The sequence below is a fragment of the Akebia trifoliata genome, chromosome 9 (genome assembly GCF_017979445.1).
Source record: "Akebia trifoliata isolate Shusen 1 chromosome 9, ASM1797944v1, whole genome shotgun sequence".
In the NCBI taxonomy this organism is placed as follows: domain Eukaryota; kingdom Viridiplantae; phylum Streptophyta; class Magnoliopsida; order Ranunculales; family Lardizabalaceae; genus Akebia; species Akebia trifoliata.
The window spans coordinates 5200543-5220332 of NC_141383.1; the positions used below are offsets into that span (position 1 = coordinate 5200543).

Here is a 19790-nt window from a genome sequence, read left to right on the forward strand (position 1 = left end):
TCAATCTAAGGGTTAATGGATCGGTTCAAGTTTAACCCTCTAATTCCTTGAAGATTTTTCCTTATGGGATCCTCGGTTCAAGTTTCAAATAGACTCATCCGGGAGTCAGGTCAGGTCAACTATTTTGCTTTAGTGATACGAATACGATTAGATTATATTATTAGAGTTGCCACCTATTTTTAGGGTTTAGGAATCATCTGACTTAGGTAAGTGTTCAACACCAATTCCTCAACTTAAGAGATCCATCAAACAAGATCCTTAAGCATATATATGTATATATACAAATGGTCTAATGATGGAATAATTCAAAATCGTAGTAAGTGTTCAGTTGGAATCCCATTCTAAGGAGACGAGAACCAGAAACAAAGTTCACACTCCAAATTATAGCCATCTCTACCCTCACATCAAACATCACTTTCTTTATCTCATCGATGCTCGTCTGGCGACTGAATTTGGTGGGCATCAGATTAGATTTATTTTTTGCCAACTATGGATGATCTATTCTATGCAAGATATTTGGAGGAACCCAAATTACTTATTGATATGATCCCAATGTATAATATTAATAATATATATAATATAAAAAAGGGAAATTAGTGAACAATTGGAGATGATTGGCTCTCTCCAAAGCATATACTGAGCCAATTTTAATAGTTGACTAAAAACCCTACTATTATTTTTACGAAATATAACCAAGAATTAATAACTGAGTCCTACTATCCTATACTCTTAGCTCATAAAGATAACTACGACCAATAGTATTCTAATATAACTACAATTATCAAGATGAGAGAGAAAAAGACTATCATATAAGTATCTATTAAAAATATAGAGATAAGTGTAGGGACCCCATCAGAATTAAGAGATTATTGAAATGGAGTAAGACTGATTTATGATAAATGTGCTAAGCTGATGAACCAATGTCATTGTGCCACGTGTATGGAAAAGATATAAAAAAAAAAAAAACAAGAGCCATTGGTTAGTGGAGAGAATTTTACTCGTTTTTTTCAAAACAGCAAATTTCTGTTGGTCATAATAAGGGTTTGCCCGGCTTGTCAGGTTTTCGTTCTTAAAAACAGAATGGCCCACAAATTATCTCATTAAAAAACCATTTATAGAAGTAGAACTATGTATTTAGAAGAACAGAAGAAATAAGCATCGGCCCAGACAAGAACAAAAGATCTACAACAAAATCACTCTACAAACATTACAAATGATGAATATGGATCAAACCATATACATATATATATATATATATATATGACATCAAAAATAAGACAAACTTTCTTTCGTAATCCAAACAATATAATTGTCTACTTTTTCATATCCCAAGCGTACAATGGATGTGGGGGGAGCCAAACACGACCAACTTATAAACAGAATGCACAAAAACAAACTGCCATGCTTACTAACCTGCAAACATTCGCCCTCCCAAGCAAAGAAACCAACTCGTAGACCACAATGTATAAATGTTCCGTGATGCAATTACAGAAGACCGGTGCTTCCAAATGGATTAGAACCCTGGGGATGATGTGGAGCAGCATGGTTCACAGGGAAGGACCCAAAGCCTGAGTCTCCAAAAGGATTTGATGGATCCATCATCAAATGTTGCTGTTGTTGTACCTGTGGCTGATAGTTTTGTTGATATTGAGCGAAGGGGTTCATCTGCTGCTGAGCCATTGCTGCCATTTGAACAGATGGAGGTGGAGCGACGTTGTTCGACATCGCAAAGGGATCTTGTACCTCAAATGGGTTTGGGACTGCAGATCCATAAACCGGTTGTTGGGAAGCTCTATATGAAGCTTCGTCATATAAACTACTCAGAGTGAGCGTATCCAATCCACCGGCCTGCCATGTTATCAGACGAAGGAAGAAACTTCTGTTATTGAAGGAATAAGACCTTTGATTCTCAAACAAGTCATATTTGACACGGAAACGGTTTCTTTTTCGTAATTAGTAATTGTGGAAAGCACTTGTATCCAAAAGAAAGAGACCCAAACAACTGGATGATGACCAGGATCCAATTAACTTTATTAGTACATGAGGAGGAAATAATTGAGGATAGATGACAAAATACGATAACAAATTAACTAAATTAGTTGCAGTTGCAGAAATGACATGCCAGATGATCACATTGTTGTTTTTTTTTTTTTGTTGATTGGTCTATTCTTAGTTAATTACTTTCTTTTTTGTAAGATTCAATTATAAAGAGAAAGGATACCAAGAAATTTATCTACTTTAGAATCTCTAGATAAGCACTAACATTGAAGATGGGAAGCCAGACTGAACCTGATTTTACCTCAACCCATTTTAACTCGGCCTCGTTATTGATAAGAATTGAGATCAACTGAATACCCGGATGGTCTATTCTCCGGTGAGATTGTATTAAATAGAATCATAAATAAGTTACAAGAGGAGTTACATAACCGTATAACTACCAATCTACATGATCCTATCTTAAGTAATATGATTTGGTGCATCTGGATGCACCTTAATAGAATACAACATAACTACTCTAACTGTCTCACATAATCCTAATTACACCAAGATACACTTTATACAATAATACATAATATCATACTCTAATAGTTATATGCAGTTCAAAGTTAACCGATACAATTCCAGCAGAATGATAATTTAACAGACCATTCCCCATTTTTCAGTGTATAAACAGTACATACTTCTTCAACAGTTGGAATTCAAACATGGCCTACATTTATTTTATTTTTTTTCTTTTGGAGAGGGGAATATATATATATATATATATATATTTGACAAACTTTTGTTCTCACAGCTCTTTCAAGAACTCGGTTTTTCTTGAGGTGAGTGATTCTTCTTCAAGCCAAGAAAGTGATTCCCTAAAGATATCTGATGCATCACATTCTATTACTCTGAAGATAATAATCAACATCGCATCAACTCTCCATATAAGCTCCAATTTTTGTTTCCAAATTACCTTTGTTCAGCACCAATGCTCTCTCTAAATATCAATCATGAGCACTAATCTTTTTTCTGTTGCTAGGCAAGCATGGTGACTAGTAGTCAACGTTCGGTTCAATGAAATTTGAACCTATTAAGGTAGAACAACCTTAGAATTGATAAAACTTAGTTGTCCTACTTTACTAGGTCATGGGATCAAATCTCCACATGCCTTTACCAACTTCTAGCTAAGTTGGCACCTTCTATTGGCAGGGATGAGTAACAGTCAGGTTGCCACTATAGGCCACATTTACGTTTCTGTCTGGGGATCAGATTGCAGGACAAATAGCAAAATAAAAGGTGAGTTATTTAGTGCAGGAGAATCACATTACAACAGTAACCAATACATATGAATCAAACCAAAAGCATCAACATGTGGAACCTTAGGATTTTTTTAATTCAGCCTTAACAATAAATATAGTTTTGAGATAGAGTAGAACGGTGAAATAACATTACTTCAATGTAATCTATGTTAGGTGCGGATCCTAACTTGATGGCTTTGAATAATGGCAAGGCACTTTTCAGGAAATAATGTGTCAACGGAGTAAGTGATAGACTTATGTCAACTAAACTAGTCTTAAGAGAATATATATAGTTAAAACTATTAGCAGTTATATACCCAAAAACCTAAGTAGAATTAAATAAGAGTACCAAGAGAATTTTGGGAAAAGATGGGTGACTTGTTACAGATTCTAATAGAGAAGCAATATTTATAAGAATGAAATCATACAGGGACAAAAAAAAATTGAATGTAACAATATGGAGGTTACAATTCTTGAGTTTTTCATAGCATATGATCTTTTATATTGGCAAACATATTAAAGAGAGACAAACATCCAACGTAACTCATAAAAGAAGCATAAGTAGACGTCAAATACAATTCTATCCAAAGAAAATCTGCAAAGATTGTACAGTCTACACACAAAAGTAAGTAGTTATGGATGTTTCCACCTTGAATTAAGAACTGAGAGAAAAAGACAAAAAATAAAATGCGCCCATGAATTAGGTGGTGGAAATTAAATGGAGAATCTTGGTGTCATGTATGGAAAGATTGAAAGATGCACGAATATGAAACTTAAACTCAGGAACTATATTGATGAGGAATGAAATGACAAACAGCAATAGAAGAGTAGTGGAAGAAGATATTGGACAATCTATTTAATATTTATTAAAAAAACAAAAATTAAAACTTATAACACTAAAACTGGTGTGTGAAGAGGTTCAAAGTATTATTTAAAAAAAAAGAGAGGTTATGCTTCAAGACCTGGCAACCAAATAGAAAGCCAGTAAAAATGGGTTAAAGCAACGAAGCTAAAAAAAAAAAGTGGCAAGCAAGATAAGATAGCTGAGTTTTAAGGAGTCAAGTCAGATATACAAAAAAGAATAAAACTGACACATCTATTAAAATAATTTATTTTAGTATCAACCTGAAAAATGCCTAAAATAAGTTGTAGCTATGAAGACAGATATATAGAAAAAACCCTTAATGGAAACTTGAACTTTTTTTTCCTCCAAAAAAAAACCCTACTGTTTTTAAGTTTTCAAAACAGTAGAATATTATTAATTATTTTTTTGTTTTTTGATAGGTCAGTAGAATATTATTTTTAAGGAAACAATTTCTAGACTTCCATAAAGTGCCCTAACGTAGAAAGGAGAGGATGGACCAACCAATTGTCTCTCATTAGCTGAAGAAATGTTACTGCTGGGTGTAGTAACCAAAGCAAGTTCCCATCCAGAAGAATCCAGAACCTTTGCTTGAAAAGAAGCAGAGTCAAATGGTGCAGAAGCATCTGCAGTTATGACATTTACATATTTTAGGTAAACAAACAAGCAGAGTAAATGACTAGATCTAAAGAATTTGGAGGAATTGCAAGGTGGAGATCAGTAAGCATGACTTACCAGATGGAACTATGGCCAAAGCCAATGCATTGCTTTCCTCTATTGCAGAGGCATCAGGATTTGCAGTAGCATTTAATCCCTATAAAGGAAATAAACATGAAATGGGAGCACAGGCAGTAGAATAAATGTCAGCTAATATATTAAGAGAGCTTTTATTGGAACCCAACCTTTTCTTATTATACCCCAAATAAAAATAAAGAAAAATAAGTGAATGGTTGAGAATAAGTAAAAGTTGGGGTTGTCAACAGAAGCTCTCTCATTTTTTTTCTGCTAGATTTTTATTTTGGGTCTAGGATTTTATATGAGCCTTAACTATAATTATAAACAACTACTGAAATTGTTTGAACGAGTGTTATAATGTTGAGATTATAATTTGAACCAAAACCTCTGTAGTGTTTGAAGAGTGTGTTTTAATCTTTAATTGGGGTGTAATAAATAATTTAAGAAATTGGGGTGTAATAAGTAAAAGTTTAGGTGCCAATAGCAGCTCTCAATAATAATACAAAAAACCAAGAGACTTACCAGTAGATCTGCGGCATCAAGGTTGTTAGGAGGAGAAGTAAAGTCGCTTATAGGTACAATCTCGGTACTAGGGACAACCTCGGTATTTTGTTCATCAATAGATGACTTGGTATCGGAAGGAGAAGGAACTTCTTCTGGCTTATATGTTAGAAGGAGTCTCTCTGGTAGTTCCTGATTCAGAATATGAAATGTTACTTCTATAGCACAAAATCATCTAAACAAGAGCCTACGGCTTGACTGACACAACAAAGTAGTTGAGTATGAGAGAAATTCGTTAGATATAAGGTTCACAAATACCACAATCTAAGTAATTTTTATTTAAGTGATTCTAAGAAGATGTGATCATGCAAATCTGATAAAATACTGACCAATGCCTCTGTGGAAACAGAAACCATCCGTGGTGCCTCTCTTATGTACTCTTCCATGGTTGCAATAAATGACTGGGGTGCCTAGAGATGAGGAGAGAAAAATTATTGAATTAGCACTAATCAAACCATCACATTAAAGAAAAGAACATGACATCAACTAGATTTCCAATCTAATATCAATTTCAATAGGAGTATTAGCATTATTACCTCTTTCAAGACTGGAAACTGGAAATTTCTAGCAAGTTCCAATCCTCTGCAAACTTCGTAGAAATCGGAGAGGCTACCAGCCTACAATTAAAAACTAACCTCTTTTAGCAAAAAAATCACATAAAAAAGATTAACTTCTTGAAGTCCACTCCAAAGAAAAAATAGTTTTCAATTGCATATCCTCAGTTTGAAGAAATATATACATATGGTTAGTGGTAAGTTGGTCAAGATGGGTTGTAAACCCAGTTCATTGTACTAACATTCGCAAACTTTACCAGCTCAGCAATCTGGAACCTTCCAGTTTAAAGAAATTTTACAACAAATAAAAATATATAATTTTACCTGTTGACCAGCTCGTTTATAGATTTCAAGGGCTTTGACGGCTTCATGCCTCGGCATCTCAAAAAACTGCAATAAATTAAAACCGTAATGGTAAAACAAAAATGGAAGTCCTTAAAGGAGTCGCTAAGCCAGAGTATATGCATCTTTCACATGGTAAAATCATCCTACCTTATCAATAAGATTGATGATTCCATCATTAACAGAACAATAAATTTTAAAGCTCTCTTTCAGTACCTGCAAAGTGGGATTAGAACCTTGAGGTTGTCAGAGAATGCAATCTTGGATTCTAAAATCATGAGTAGGATTCAAATAAAAATGGGAACCCATCATTTATCATATTATTTGCAAATCATAAACTTGCATTTTCCTTGCAAAAATATCATGGCTGCACAGAAGAGGAAAATTTTGGACATACCAAAGCCAGGGCATATTGTATGACATAATTACCAACAGCTGCTCCTTCAGGCTGTAAAGTAGGAACCCAGCATCAATCATCAACAATAGAAAAATAAAACGGCAAAACAATTAAAAAAATCCTTCCATCTATGAAGATACTAGCTTGAAACAATGATGATTTTAATAAATAACACGATGAGAATAAATGTCCATTAGTTGCATAAAAATACCCGGCATCCAATAAGACGAAACAGCAGCTGTTGCAAAGAAGGCAACTGCTCCAACAACTCTTCACTACCCAAATCCCTGGTTCTGCTGTAGCCCTGATAACAGAAGCAACAAGGACAAAAACGGGTTACAGAACAACCAAAGAACCGGAAATTAACATCTTTGTATAATAAGAAAAAAGTTTGGGTGAGTCCTCGACTAAGGTTATTTCAGGCCTGAGCATTTCAACTGGAGATTTCCCCACTACCCCCATATTGGAATCCCTTGATTAAATTGAAGATGTTGTAGACATCCTTCATACTTTCTTGTGGATAAAGTAATTAGGAGATAGTCTACAACTCTTAAACATGCCTTGACTGAAAATATGTTATAGAGTGAAATGGTGAAATAGGATTCTTTTTTTTCCCTGTTAACCAGAGAGAGACGAAACAACTTCACCTAACGCACCTACAACTCTTAAACATGCCTTGACTGAAAGTTGGTGTAAATTTTGTTTTGAGTTCAAAGTAGATTCTCTCCTTGTTTCATTCGTTTTTTTTTTTAGGTTGATCATCTGGATTGCCTGTTGTACATTCTTCCCTTCTATTAATAAAGGTATACTAATCAAAAATAAAATAAAATCTTGACATAAAGCAATGCATTGGGTATAATGCATACATTAACAAGGCTTATACAAGCAACTCAATAGGGTAACTGATGGGGACATTAGAGGTCATGGACATTTTCCATAGGCGCATTAGATTTTATGTTTTACTTAAGTGTATATTTAGGATAGTCTGTTTTAATGATTATGTAAGTATTTGGGCTTATTTTTATGTTTGATTAGCACATTGTCTTAGTATAGATGTTTGGGGGTAATTTGATAACTTTATCAAGTCTTTTTATTAAGTTTATATTGATTGAAAATTTAAGGGAGATAAAATTACGAACATAATGGTATTTTTGTAATTTTCATGTTTAAGTTAAGGGTAGTTTACATATTTTGCTCTTTAATATTTTAAGTCATCATTATGTATTTTACAACAAATTATGAAATAAAAAAATTACGGAAGTTCTGTTTGAATGTTTATGCATTCAAGTTGGAGATGCCATGAAAAGTATTGGGGGTGATTCCAAGGCAGATTTATCATTTTTTCTCTATCTGTTTTAATCTCCTTATTCTTCTCTTTGTTTAAGAACCTAAGCACAATTTTTTGTATCAATCTTGGATCCATCCCATAAATTTTTGTTTTCTTGATTGTCTAGAACTCTTAAAATAATTCTTAACCTACAAACCTCAACCCTTTCATTTACCTTATTGTTAGATGTTATTAATATATGTGAGAGGTCATATATATAATTTCCTCTTTTATTCATTAATATATAAGGGCACGACTGCTTGCTTGTTGGTTAGATGTTATTAATATCTGTGAGGGGGAGCATATACACAATTTCCTCTTTTATTCATTAATATATAAGTGGCACGACTGCTTCCTCGTTGGTTAGATGTAATTAATATCTGTGAGGGGGGCATATACACAAATTCCTCTTTTATTCATTAATATATAAATGGCACGACTGCTTGCTTGTTGGTTGTTGTTCTCTTTTCGGGTTTTGGTCATCTTTGGCTTTGTATTGTTGCCTTTATTGTTTGTTCTTGCATATGGTCATCTCGATCTCCCTTTAATAAATTTGTTTACCTATCAAAAATATAAGTGGCACGACTCCTAAGGTAGAAGTCAAGTTCAATTCCTCCCCCTTTCTCCATTCTTTCATCTTCTCTAAACCTTATCTAATCTTCTAAATGGTATCAGAACTTCTCTAACGGTCAGATTTTGGTTCTCTCTCCTCTTCTTCCGCATTTTTTGCTTTTCTCGCATGGCATGAACCAGATTTTTTTTTTATCTGATTTGTACACGTCATCCACGTGGTGGCTAAAATCCTCTATTTGGAGGATTGTCTCTAGTTGAAAAAAATCCCTAATGTGATCATAGATAAGGGGATCTTCGTCAATTATTAGTGGTTGGTTGAAGTGCGGTGTGGCGGTTAGGCTTCAAATTGAATTTATGGCCTTCAAGGTACCCTGCAATTTACCCAGGAGTCATTGTAGCCCTCCGATTTGACCAAGTTTACAAGTAGAGGCCAGCAATATCATCTTGAGAGGTATTGAAGAGTAGCGATTTTACCTGGAAAGGGTTTTTGGAGCCCCCCAATTTTATTTAGAGGGGTTTTAGAACCCTATGACTTCACTAGAATAGATTTCCCTCTATATATTTTTTTTTTTTAAGATTTTTTGCAGATCTTGGGTACAAGGAATTCGTGTCGAGGAGATTTTCCGTCAATAGAAAATTGTTCACGAAAATTGTCGAGCAATTTTATTGTATTCTCATGGTTGGAAGGTGTTTCATCATAGAGCAAAAGACTATCTTAAGTATAACTATTGATTTATTGGGAACTCAATGACTTCCAATTCGCTTAAATGGAAGTAATTATATTTAGTCGTCAAAGACGATAGAAGTTTTTCTAAAGGCCAAAGAAAAACGAAGTCATCTTGTTAAAGATAAACCAACATCTCTTGATGAAAAATCTTGAGTTGTAAGAGTAGGAGGATGCTCAAATAGTTACTTGGATGTGGAATAATATGAAACCTTAGACTAGTGCCAATTTCATGTTTCTAGATACTACGAAAGACATCTAGGTCGAATAGTACTACTCAACTATATGAAATTACTCAACAATATTTCACTCTACAACAAGATGATAAAACACTAGACCAAACATTTCCATCATTGATGCGCATGCGTGAGAAACTAAACAAGTATCAACCTATTATGAGTGATCTTCATCAAATGCAGAAATAGAGAGAAGATATTGATGTTATTCGGCTTCTCTCCTCCATATGATCTGAGTATAATGCTGTGAAATCCCAAAGCTTGGGGAGCCCTAAGTTTCCATCTCATATGGATGTCTTATCCCGATTGAAGCGAGCCATGTTATCAGAGATTGTTGGTCCTATTAGTGATCGTTCTGCTCTGACTTCTTCGGAAATCGTGGTGGTCATGGCCAAGGTTATAGAGGTGGTCATGGAAATTGTGATGGAACTCATGGTGGTAAAGATGGTGGTCGAAATTCAAGGGGAGGTCATGGAACCCGGAAGTGCACTATGGAATGTATGGTCATATTGTTGATTACTGTTGGGATCTTCATGGGAAACCTATAGCACATCAAGCTTTGGTGATATCAATTCCAGATGCTAACCCAAGTTCTATCTCACCTGATCAGCTCATAGTGTTTTTTTTTTTTTTATTGATATAAGGAAATTATAAAAGCAAAGAGGGAAAGTCAAGATGACCAACCCAAAAAGAGAAGAAAAAATAAACTAAGGAACAAAAATGTTACAAATAATATCCCACCAAACTAGGAAATCCTCAAAGAACACCCCTTTGAACTCTTTAAAAACCTTACACCAAAAGAATAAAATCCCAAGAATAGAAATGAAAATAACTTGGCTAGATTGTTCCTTCCCCTCAAAGATTCTAGCATTTCTTACCTTCCAAATATCCCCAAGTAACTGCAAAAGGTTTTAAGCTTCAAATCAACCTTTTTTCGTAATGGAAGCTCAACCCCAAATGAAGTAATTCCTTGAAAACGCCTCTCACAATACCTGAGAGACGGCAATCCACTCCAAACCAAGACAAGAAGTTAGCCCACACCTCTTATAGTGTTCTTCAGTCTTCTTCCAGCAAGTTTCAATAGCATTGCAAACTTAGTCATCTATTTACTCGTACCTTACGTAGTTTAGTTTCCGATTTAAATAATACTCCTTCGGATTGTGAAGCATGTCAGCTTAGTAAACACCATCGTGTGTATTTTCCCCCTATTGTTAGTTGTCTAGAATCGAGTCCTTTTCATTTAGTGCATTTAGATGTTTGGGGTGCTACACAAACCTCGTCGTATATTGGCTCTAAAATATCTTGTTACATTTGTTGATGATTATTTAAGACTGATTTGATTATTTTTAATGAAAGATAAAACTTGAGTTGTTTAATATTTTTCAACAATTACATATGGAAATTCAAACTCAGTTTTGTGCTTCTTCGTGTATTTTACGTTTTGATAATGTCCAAGAGTATTTTCTTGGTAGCCTTAATACATATTTACCGTTTTGTGGCATTTTTCACTAGTCTTCGTGTGCTCATACTCGTCAACAAAATGGGGTTGTCGAACGTATGAATTGCTACCTTCTGGAGGTTGCTCATGCTTTGTTATTTCAGATAAAGGTTCCCAGAGCTTACTGGAGTGAAGTTGTCCTTATTGCATGCTATCGTATCAACCGCATGCCTACTCTTATTCTTGCTGATAATTCTCCACATAAGATTCTAGTTCCTTATCATCCTCTTTTTGACATTCCTCCCTAGGTTTTTGGCTATGTATGTTTTGTGCATCATTTGGGACCCAGACGAGATAAATTAGACCACAAAATGTATTAAATGTGTGTTTTTTGGGTATTCTTGTTCACAAAAGGGTTACAAGTGTTATAACCCAACACTACGCAAAGACTTTATCTGTGCAAATGTTACTTTCTTCGAATCTACACTTTATTTCTTTGTTGTGATTTGTTGATCATGATTTTAGTATTGTTCCCTAACCTATTCCAGTTCCTCTCTTTGTTCCCCTTTCTATAACCAAACCTCCTTTTCAGGATTATCGCAAAAAAACCATCACTACACCAATGGCACCAATCTCTTCACTATTGGACAATCCAACTATGAAATATGTACCTCCTTCTCCCAATCTTGCAGTTGCTTCAGAATCATCATCAGGTGAGTTGCCTATTGCTCTTCGTAAGGGTACTCGCTCTTATATTACTCATCAACCTATTTCGTTTATATCATCTGCGTTTTCCATTTATATTCCTAAGACTCTTCAAGATGTCTTAACTCATTCGAGTTGGAAGAAAGCAATAGTAGAAAAAACAGATGCTCTTCATCACAATGATACATGGTATATTGTTTCACTTCCTTCTAGAAAACATGTTCTAGGTTGAAGATGGGTGTATGTCGCAAATTTCATCCTGATGGTATTGTTAATAAACTCGGAGCTTGGCTTGTTGCTAAAGGATACGCTCAGACATATGAAAGTGATTATGCCGAGACTTTTCCCCAATTGCAAAGATTTCTTATGTTCAGGTTCCCATTTCATTAATTACTATGTCTGGGTGGCCTCTGTATCAACTTAATGTTAAGAATGCCTTCTTTCATGGTGATTTGCCTAAAAAAGTGTATATGGAGCAACCACTTGAGTTTGTTGCTCAGGAGGAGCATAACAAGGTGTGCAAACTCAGTCACTTTAAAATAGTCCCCGAGAGCCTGGTTTGGCAAATTCAATGATGTAATTATTGCCTTTAGGATGACGAGATGCCAGACAAATCATTCAGTCTTCCATTTGAAAACTAAGCATGTATATATTTTACTTATAGTGTATGTAGATGATATTGTGTTGACAGGGAGTGATGTAATGGAATTCAAAATCTGAAGTCATATCTACAGCTACAGTTCCAAACCAAGGATTTGAGAAAACGAAGATATTTCTTTGGAATTGAGGTGGCCCACTCAACTAATGGTATTAGTCTCTCGCAAAAGGAAGTATGTACTAGACTTGCTTGAAGAGACAAGGTCACTTGGGTCCAAACCAAAGAATACACCCATGGATCCAAAGTTGAAACCTATAACTGAACAAGGATATGCGTTTGATAATCCAAATAGATACAAAAGAATTTTTGGAAAATTAAATTATCTCACTATCACAAGACCAGACCAGATCTCACATGTTGTGAGTGTTGTTAGTTTATGGAGACACCTACGATGCCTCATTGGATAATTGTTCAGCATACTGTTAGATATCTAAAGGGATCTCATGGACGTAGTTTATTGTATAAGTCCGATGGTTATACTCAAATAAAGGGATACATGGATGCAGATTGAGCTTGTTCTTCTTCAGATAGAAGGTCCACCACAGGTTATTGCACATAACTAGATGGTAATCTTGTATCTTGGAAAAGCAAGAAACAAATAGTGGTAGCCAAGTCAAGGGCAGAAGTTGAGTATAAAGCTAAGTCTCCACATCTTGTGAGCTTGTTTCGTTGAAACATTTCCTTCAGGAGATAGGTGTCACAATAGAAATTCCTATCAGTCTTCTATGTGATAATAAAGCAATCATAGTCATCAAAGTCATCGACTTTTTCAAAAAATCATGTTTAAATCACGATTTTAAAGACTGGCGATTTAATCCCGACTTTTAGAAAACATCACGATTTGAACAAAAAAAATGTTATTTTTTTGTTGTTGAGCAAGCTATTTTAAAAAGGTTTTTTCAAAGACCATCTATTATTAAGTTTAAAATAGGATTTGATAATATAAATTCTTAAATTTAACACTATTTCAATTTTTTCCCAATTTTTTTCGACTTTTTCCCTTGCCAATTTATTCCCGAACCCCGATTTGGTGACTATGAAAACAGCTATGCATATTACTTCAAATCCCGTGTTTCATGAGAGGATGAAACTCATTGAAGTCAATTGTCACTTCGTTCGTAAAAAGATTCTTGATGGTGAAATTGTTACATCCTATGTTAAATCTGAAAACGAATTGACAGATTTGTTTACTAAATTGTTAGGATGTGATAGGTTGACTTATATTTGTAACAAGCTGGGATTATATGATATATATTCCCCAACTTGAGGGGGAGCGTTAAATGTTATTAATATATGTGAGGGAACATATATGTAATTTTCTCTTTTATCCATTAAAAAATAAGTGCCACGACTCCCTAGTGTAGGAATCAAGTTCAATTCCTCAGTCCTCCCACCTTTTCCATTCTTTCTTCTTCTCTAAACCCTAATCTAATGTTCTATACTTATAAATCTAAATCCCTAACCTTAAATGCAAAACATCATTTTGAAACCCTATAACCCAAACCCTTTTGGGTTTACCCCCTAAACCTTTATTGTAACCCTATAGCAACCCAAAGCCTTAACCCAGTCTCAAACCAGATTCTCTACCTTGTATTACATCTTTTTCTCTCTCATCCTGCATCAGTAACACTTATACGAACCTAATGTCTAAGATCTCCTCTAATGAAAGACAATAGATGGATCAATGAACAAGAAATCATATATAAATTACTAGCAGTTCAGAGAAAATTTAAGATAACAAATTTATGCAAAACTTTAGACTTTAGGGTTCTAAAGGCTCTTTAGAAAAGGTGATCATGGATGCCTCTACTAAAATAACTAAAGAATTATAAGGGGAAAGTGTCCCGAGTTAAAATGTGCAAACAACATTCAGAATCTGTCTGCCTTCTCCAAAGAGAACCACCAATATGTAGCTTCTATTCTTACATGATATTATCAGATATGAACATGTTCCATCCTGTACCAAAATGAACTATACGTATACATGGACACAGCCCTACCTCTGTACATACCTTCTCCTGCCCTTGGACAGGTCTTGGTAGACGTTCAGCTTCAATATCATACTTCAAAATCCTAAAACATTCTAGTCTTTCCTCCAAGAATAGTGCATATGTCCGAACCCAAGCAGAACAATCCCAAGCTGAAAAGGAAACAGATGTTCATGAATAAATATCCAAATATTTTTCTCAAATAACTCAATGGTATATGTTCACGCTAAATAAAAGAAGCTTGTATATAATTTTTTTTTAGATCTGAGAAACCTATATAGGGTGTGAACAAATTAACCTATAGGGCTCGAATCGTCTTTGAAATTAGATAGCTGGAGAATGCGTCCTCTCTGTGAGAAATTAAGCAGCTCTTCCCGGAAAGTAGGATCACCGTCCCTCAGGATCCTATGGATAACTATGAGAGTTTTTAGTGCCACCTGCAGAGAGTCCACAAGAAAGGGAACATTATTTTAAAATATGGACAACAATTAGTTGTATAGTATAGTTATGATCATTTAGTAACATTAATTCGTATGTAAAGATTGCAAGGTAGACAACAGACATTTATTGGTAGACCATAGACTAGATATTAAAGCAAATGTTTGGGAACAAGAGATGAGATCTTCTGGCCTGAAATGGATGGATGGTATGAAATATAACTCCTCAAATCTATAATAAACAACAAACAGAAATTGGGATGAAATTGAGATCTCATTTCAATTTTGGGTAGTTTCAAAATTTCAACCAATTCCAACCAAGTCCACTAGATAAACTTCAGTATTCCCAGTACCTTAATGAAATGGAGATATCATTTCAGTTACTGCCACAGAAATTGAGGTTCAAAACCTAGATGTAACTAATGAACAGTTTCAAACCCACTTCTCTGCTTTTCTTTTCTTACTTTTTTTCCGAATTGGGTTTCCTTATAACAAATATTTTCTGCACTTTCAAAATTCAACATGGACAATAAAAAATTCCACCAAGATCTTAATCCAAAAACCTAAAAGGAACAAAGAAATACAATCCATCATTCCAATTAAGTTCAAGATCTCATTTTGATTTCAAGTAGTTTCAAATTCTCTACCATTTTTTTACAGGTAAATTTTCTACCAATTTCGAATAAGCCCTCTACATAATTTTCATTATTTCCAGTATCTTAATGAAATGGAGATCATTCCAGTCACCGAAATTGAGATTCAAAACCTAGATGTAACTAAGTTTCGAACCCATTTCTCTACTTCTGTTTTTCTTACATTTTCCCCAATTGGGTTTCATTATAACATTTTTTTACTGCACTCTTACAAGTCGACCATGAACAATAACAAATTCCACCAAGATCTAAATCCAAAACCCAACAGGAACAAAGAAATTCAATCCATTACCTCAATAAAGTTCAAGATCTCAATTTGATTTTTGAGTAGTTTCAAATTTTTGACCATTTTTTACTAATTCCTCTACATAGTTTTCAGTATTCCCAGTATCTAATGAAATGGAGACATCATTTTGGTTACGAGCCTGCACCGAAATTGAGATTCAAACCCTAAAATGTAACCAATGACAGTTTCAAACACAATTCCCTGCTTTTATTTTCCTATTTTTTTCCAAATTGGTTTTTTTTCATTATTATAACAATTTTTTCTTCCACTTTCACAACTCGACCATAAACAAGAACAAATTCCACCAAGATCTAAATCAAAAACCTAAAAGAAACAAAGAATACAATCCAGAATCCCAATTAAGTTCATAAACAAGAGAGATCGTACCGTCCAGTTATGAGTCTTCGATAATCGCCTGGCTAGGGCATGTATACAGTACGCAACATCCGCTCTAGGTCGCATAACAGAGGTTGCAGCCACAATTTCTGTATATAAAAAAAACACAAAAATAGGGGGAAAAAGCATAATTTACTCAAAAATCCGTCAAAATAAACGAGATTTTTTCAATTAAACCTTGGATTTGTAGAAAAGTAAACTCACTTTTGAGATGTCTTTCCTTGGGTGGGCATTCGACATGATTCGTTGCTTTGACGATGGCAACATCTACATCCTTAATTTAACAAATGAAAGATCAGATTTTTTTGGTATTTTATTGTAAGATTTAAGAGATTCTTATAGATTGAGATTGAAATTGAGATTAAAATTGAGAGAGACCTTGAAATCGCTGTTAACTTTGGCGAGGCCGACTTTGGTGGTGTCTTTGAGAGCGCCGTAAGCCTTTCTCCATGTCTGAAGTGTTGCCATCTACTCTCTCTCACTCTGCAGAGATCCTTCTCTCCTCCGTCTCCGCTGCGATCGCGCTGTCTCTCTTGGATCTTGTTGGCTTTCGGCGGATTTGAATGGTACGTGTCATCATTATTACTATTTTAAAAACAACAGAGAATCTATTCTCTCCTCTACACAGGAGATGTGACCTATAAACGTTACGATCTATAAACTCTTTGTCAAAAGGGGCTTAGTAGTGTTTGGGCCGAGACGTAAAGGCCCAATGCTAATTAGACCTCAGAATCTTAACTCAAACTCGGTCCATCAAATGATCGAGTTGGATGAGATATAAGAAAAATAAATGATTGATATTGTTAAAGATCCTAAGATAAATTTTGGATTGGATGTGACATAAGTCATTAGATGTAGTAGCAGATGCTACAATTAGTTATTCAAAATAAGGTGGAAATGACTAACAAACTCTGATAATATACATAAATTCAATAGTCTGGAAAATCATGAAAATAGTCGTAAGCGAGAGTATTTATAATCCAAATAAAATTATACAAATTGGAAAGTTAAGATTTGATCTTGTATTCTTGAGTGCTTTGGGTTTTCTTAAGGGGGTTTTACATCTAAACCCCTCTTAATCCTTCATTTTTCATGAGAGCACCAAGTAAGTTTACCTCTCTACCTTTACATTAAGCATGACTAATCTCATCCTCCTTAATTTTTTATGTAAATGTGAAAGTCTCGTAACTTTAACCATTGGCCCTTGTAAAAGACAACTACTTTTATATAATTAGTTTGTTGAGACTCAATTCAAGGTAATTGACCATTGAGGTCACTCTCGTATGTATAATCTAAAACCACCATTCAAGGATTCATTATAATCTAATCAAGTTCAAGGGACCTAGACCCTTTTGTCCTTCAAAGAGAACTCTTTAGAACATAAGAACAAATACCCTTTTAACCTCAAGTTTGTTGGGACTCTATTAAAAGTAATTAACCCTTAAGACCATCTCTTAAATGTTTATTTACATGTCATTATGATCATTTTTTTTCCCAACTTATTGTCATTCAATGGCAAAGGCTTACTTGCCCCTCAAAAGAACTCTCTAAAACAATTATTTATTTATTTATTTATTTATTTATTTATTTATTTATTTTATATATATATATATATATATTTGTAATCAAGGGAGTATCCCATCAATACTCTCAAGTAAGCATGACAAACTAATATCCCTTTGGGGCCCCGGATGACCAACCCCACACAAGTTTTAAGGGGACAAACCCAAACCCATTTAAGTGCCACACAAGGTGGTGGGCAGGGGATTCGAAGACAAGACCTGGGGAGCACACCTAGTTTTACCATCAAGCCCAACCTCGGTTGGTAACCCTTAGAGCAGTTATACTCATATCAGTTTATCATCACGATTGACAAGACTCAAAAGGGTGAAAATGATCATTAATGCATCTTTGATTATGGATAAACAAAATCATTCCTTATGCTTTTATTGCAATTAAGTTGAACGTGAAGTATTTGGACTTTTATATCCCAAAGGATCTCTCAAAGTCATATAAATAGATGACTTCTACAAGGAAAAGGAGAGGAAGTTTTCCACCTTTCTAGAATTCTATCTAATTCACTTCTTGAGATCTTTTAAAGCTCCAAAACTCTGTCAAAATAATTTCTCAAATACTCTTGAAGCCAAAACTTGAAAGTCCAAGAAGAAGAAGATCAAGATAGGGATGTAGTTTAGTTGTTTTTTTTTTAGTTCCTTAATTGCATTCCCCCCAATCCATCTTCTACCTCCGCACTCTATTTTATTTACTGCTTCTTTATAATCCATTTCAATGACAAGTGTGGACACGAGGATTTCAACATTTTTGAAATATCCCTCTACTTTGGGGGGTTTTGGAGTCACCACAATTCATATTTGAAATAGGTGTGAATGGTTACCCGATGTTGCATTTTTGAACTATGTCATTTTGACATTTGATGATTTTCGTAGGATAATACACATGGTCCAACTTTTGATCTAGGTAAGGGGTCCATTTATGGAGTAAGGAAGGTTTTAGGCACCATATTCCATCTACCATAGGTGGTAACCTCAGATTCGGTCAACTTTTAAAAATAAAAAATGAAACGATAGAAACCAAAAAATCCGATATGTGCCCTCAAGTATGAGGGGCTTTCGATATTGATTTGAACCATTAAGGGCACCCTTATTGAAAAAGGGGCCCTTTGGTGATTCAAACCGTTGTGGTGTATGCAAAAGTGTAGAGAATGGGGTGAGTAGAAGAGGGAAGTTAGAGGGAGTGTTCTTTATTCAAACACACCTTGATCTAACTTAATCTTCAAAGATGTGCTCCTTTTTCTTTTCTTGATTTACTTGAGAGAATGTTGAGAGTTGAGAGTTGTGAGATGAGTTGAGAGTTGATAGTGGTTAGGGAGTAAAGTAAGAGTAGAGAGTTGAGAGAGTTTTAGTTTTAGGAAGTGTTTTCCTTAATTTTTCATTAGGGGTTGTGAGGAGAGCATGTAGGAGTTTTTATAGAAGTTGGAGAGTTATTTTAGGGGTATAATGGGGTGAAGGATTGGAAGAATGGATAATGACATGGGTTTTAGAGATGAAGGGTATGAAATTTCAAATGGAAATGAGGGTAGTTGTGTAATGAGAGAAATGGGTTGTATTTTGACCCAAATGATTTGAATCTTACCCAAATCCATTTTGGTAGAGTGTTTGGTGAGATGAGACGGGTAATGGTTGATGGAGAGAATGGGGGTGTAAGGTGTTAGGTGTTTGATTGAGTGTTAGGTTGATGAAAGAGGTAAGGTATTTAGATTTAGGAGGATGGGTAGCATAAGAGGTTGGTTAGTTGGATTTTGGGAGAGTTGAGGGGATGATGACATGTGGTAAAGATGATGAGAGAATGAAGAGATGAGGTGTGTTGATTGGTGATGGTAATTGTTTGATTAAAGAGAAAAGTATGGGAGGTGTGGGTTGTGATGTAAGTTGGTGGGGGGGTTTTAGGGAAATTGATGGATTAGGGTGTAGAAGATATGGGTTGTAATCTGGGTGGTTGATGGTGTTAGGGAATGGTGATAGTTATGTTAGGGTAGGGTATGGGTTGAGGTGATTTTGGAGAGAAGTGATAGGTTAGATGAATTGTTTAAAGAAAGGTGATGGGGGTAGGTGAGTGG

At 34.9% G+C, this 19790-nt stretch overlaps 1 protein-coding gene across 2 annotated transcripts; it reads right to left on the bottom strand.

Annotated features, from left to right (window-relative positions):
- Positions 1-1166: 1166 nt before the first annotated feature.
- LOC147394181 (putative clathrin assembly protein At2g01600) lies at positions 1167-16733 on the bottom strand. Of its 2 annotated transcripts, none has more exons than XM_086454879.1 (15): positions 16532-16733; positions 16358-16427; positions 16145-16242; positions 14680-14818; positions 14394-14533; positions 6944-7036; positions 6733-6783; positions 6486-6551; positions 6318-6383; positions 5976-6056; positions 5769-5849; positions 5401-5571; positions 4879-4957; positions 4648-4769; positions 1167-1848 (listed from the first exon to the last, which is right to left on the bottom strand). In XM_086454879.1, the coding sequence occupies exons 1-15, from the start codon at positions 16619-16621 to the stop codon at positions 1486-1488; spliced, it is 1710 nt and encodes a 569-aa protein (XP_086311005.1). In that variant the 5' UTR covers positions 16622-16733; the 3' UTR covers positions 1167-1485. The 2 variants fall into 2 exon arrangements, with proteins under 2 accessions (XP_086311005.1, XP_086311006.1); XM_086454880.1 differs by having other exon boundaries at positions 14406-14533; positions 16532-16732.
- Positions 16734-19790: the final 3057 nt, after the last annotated feature.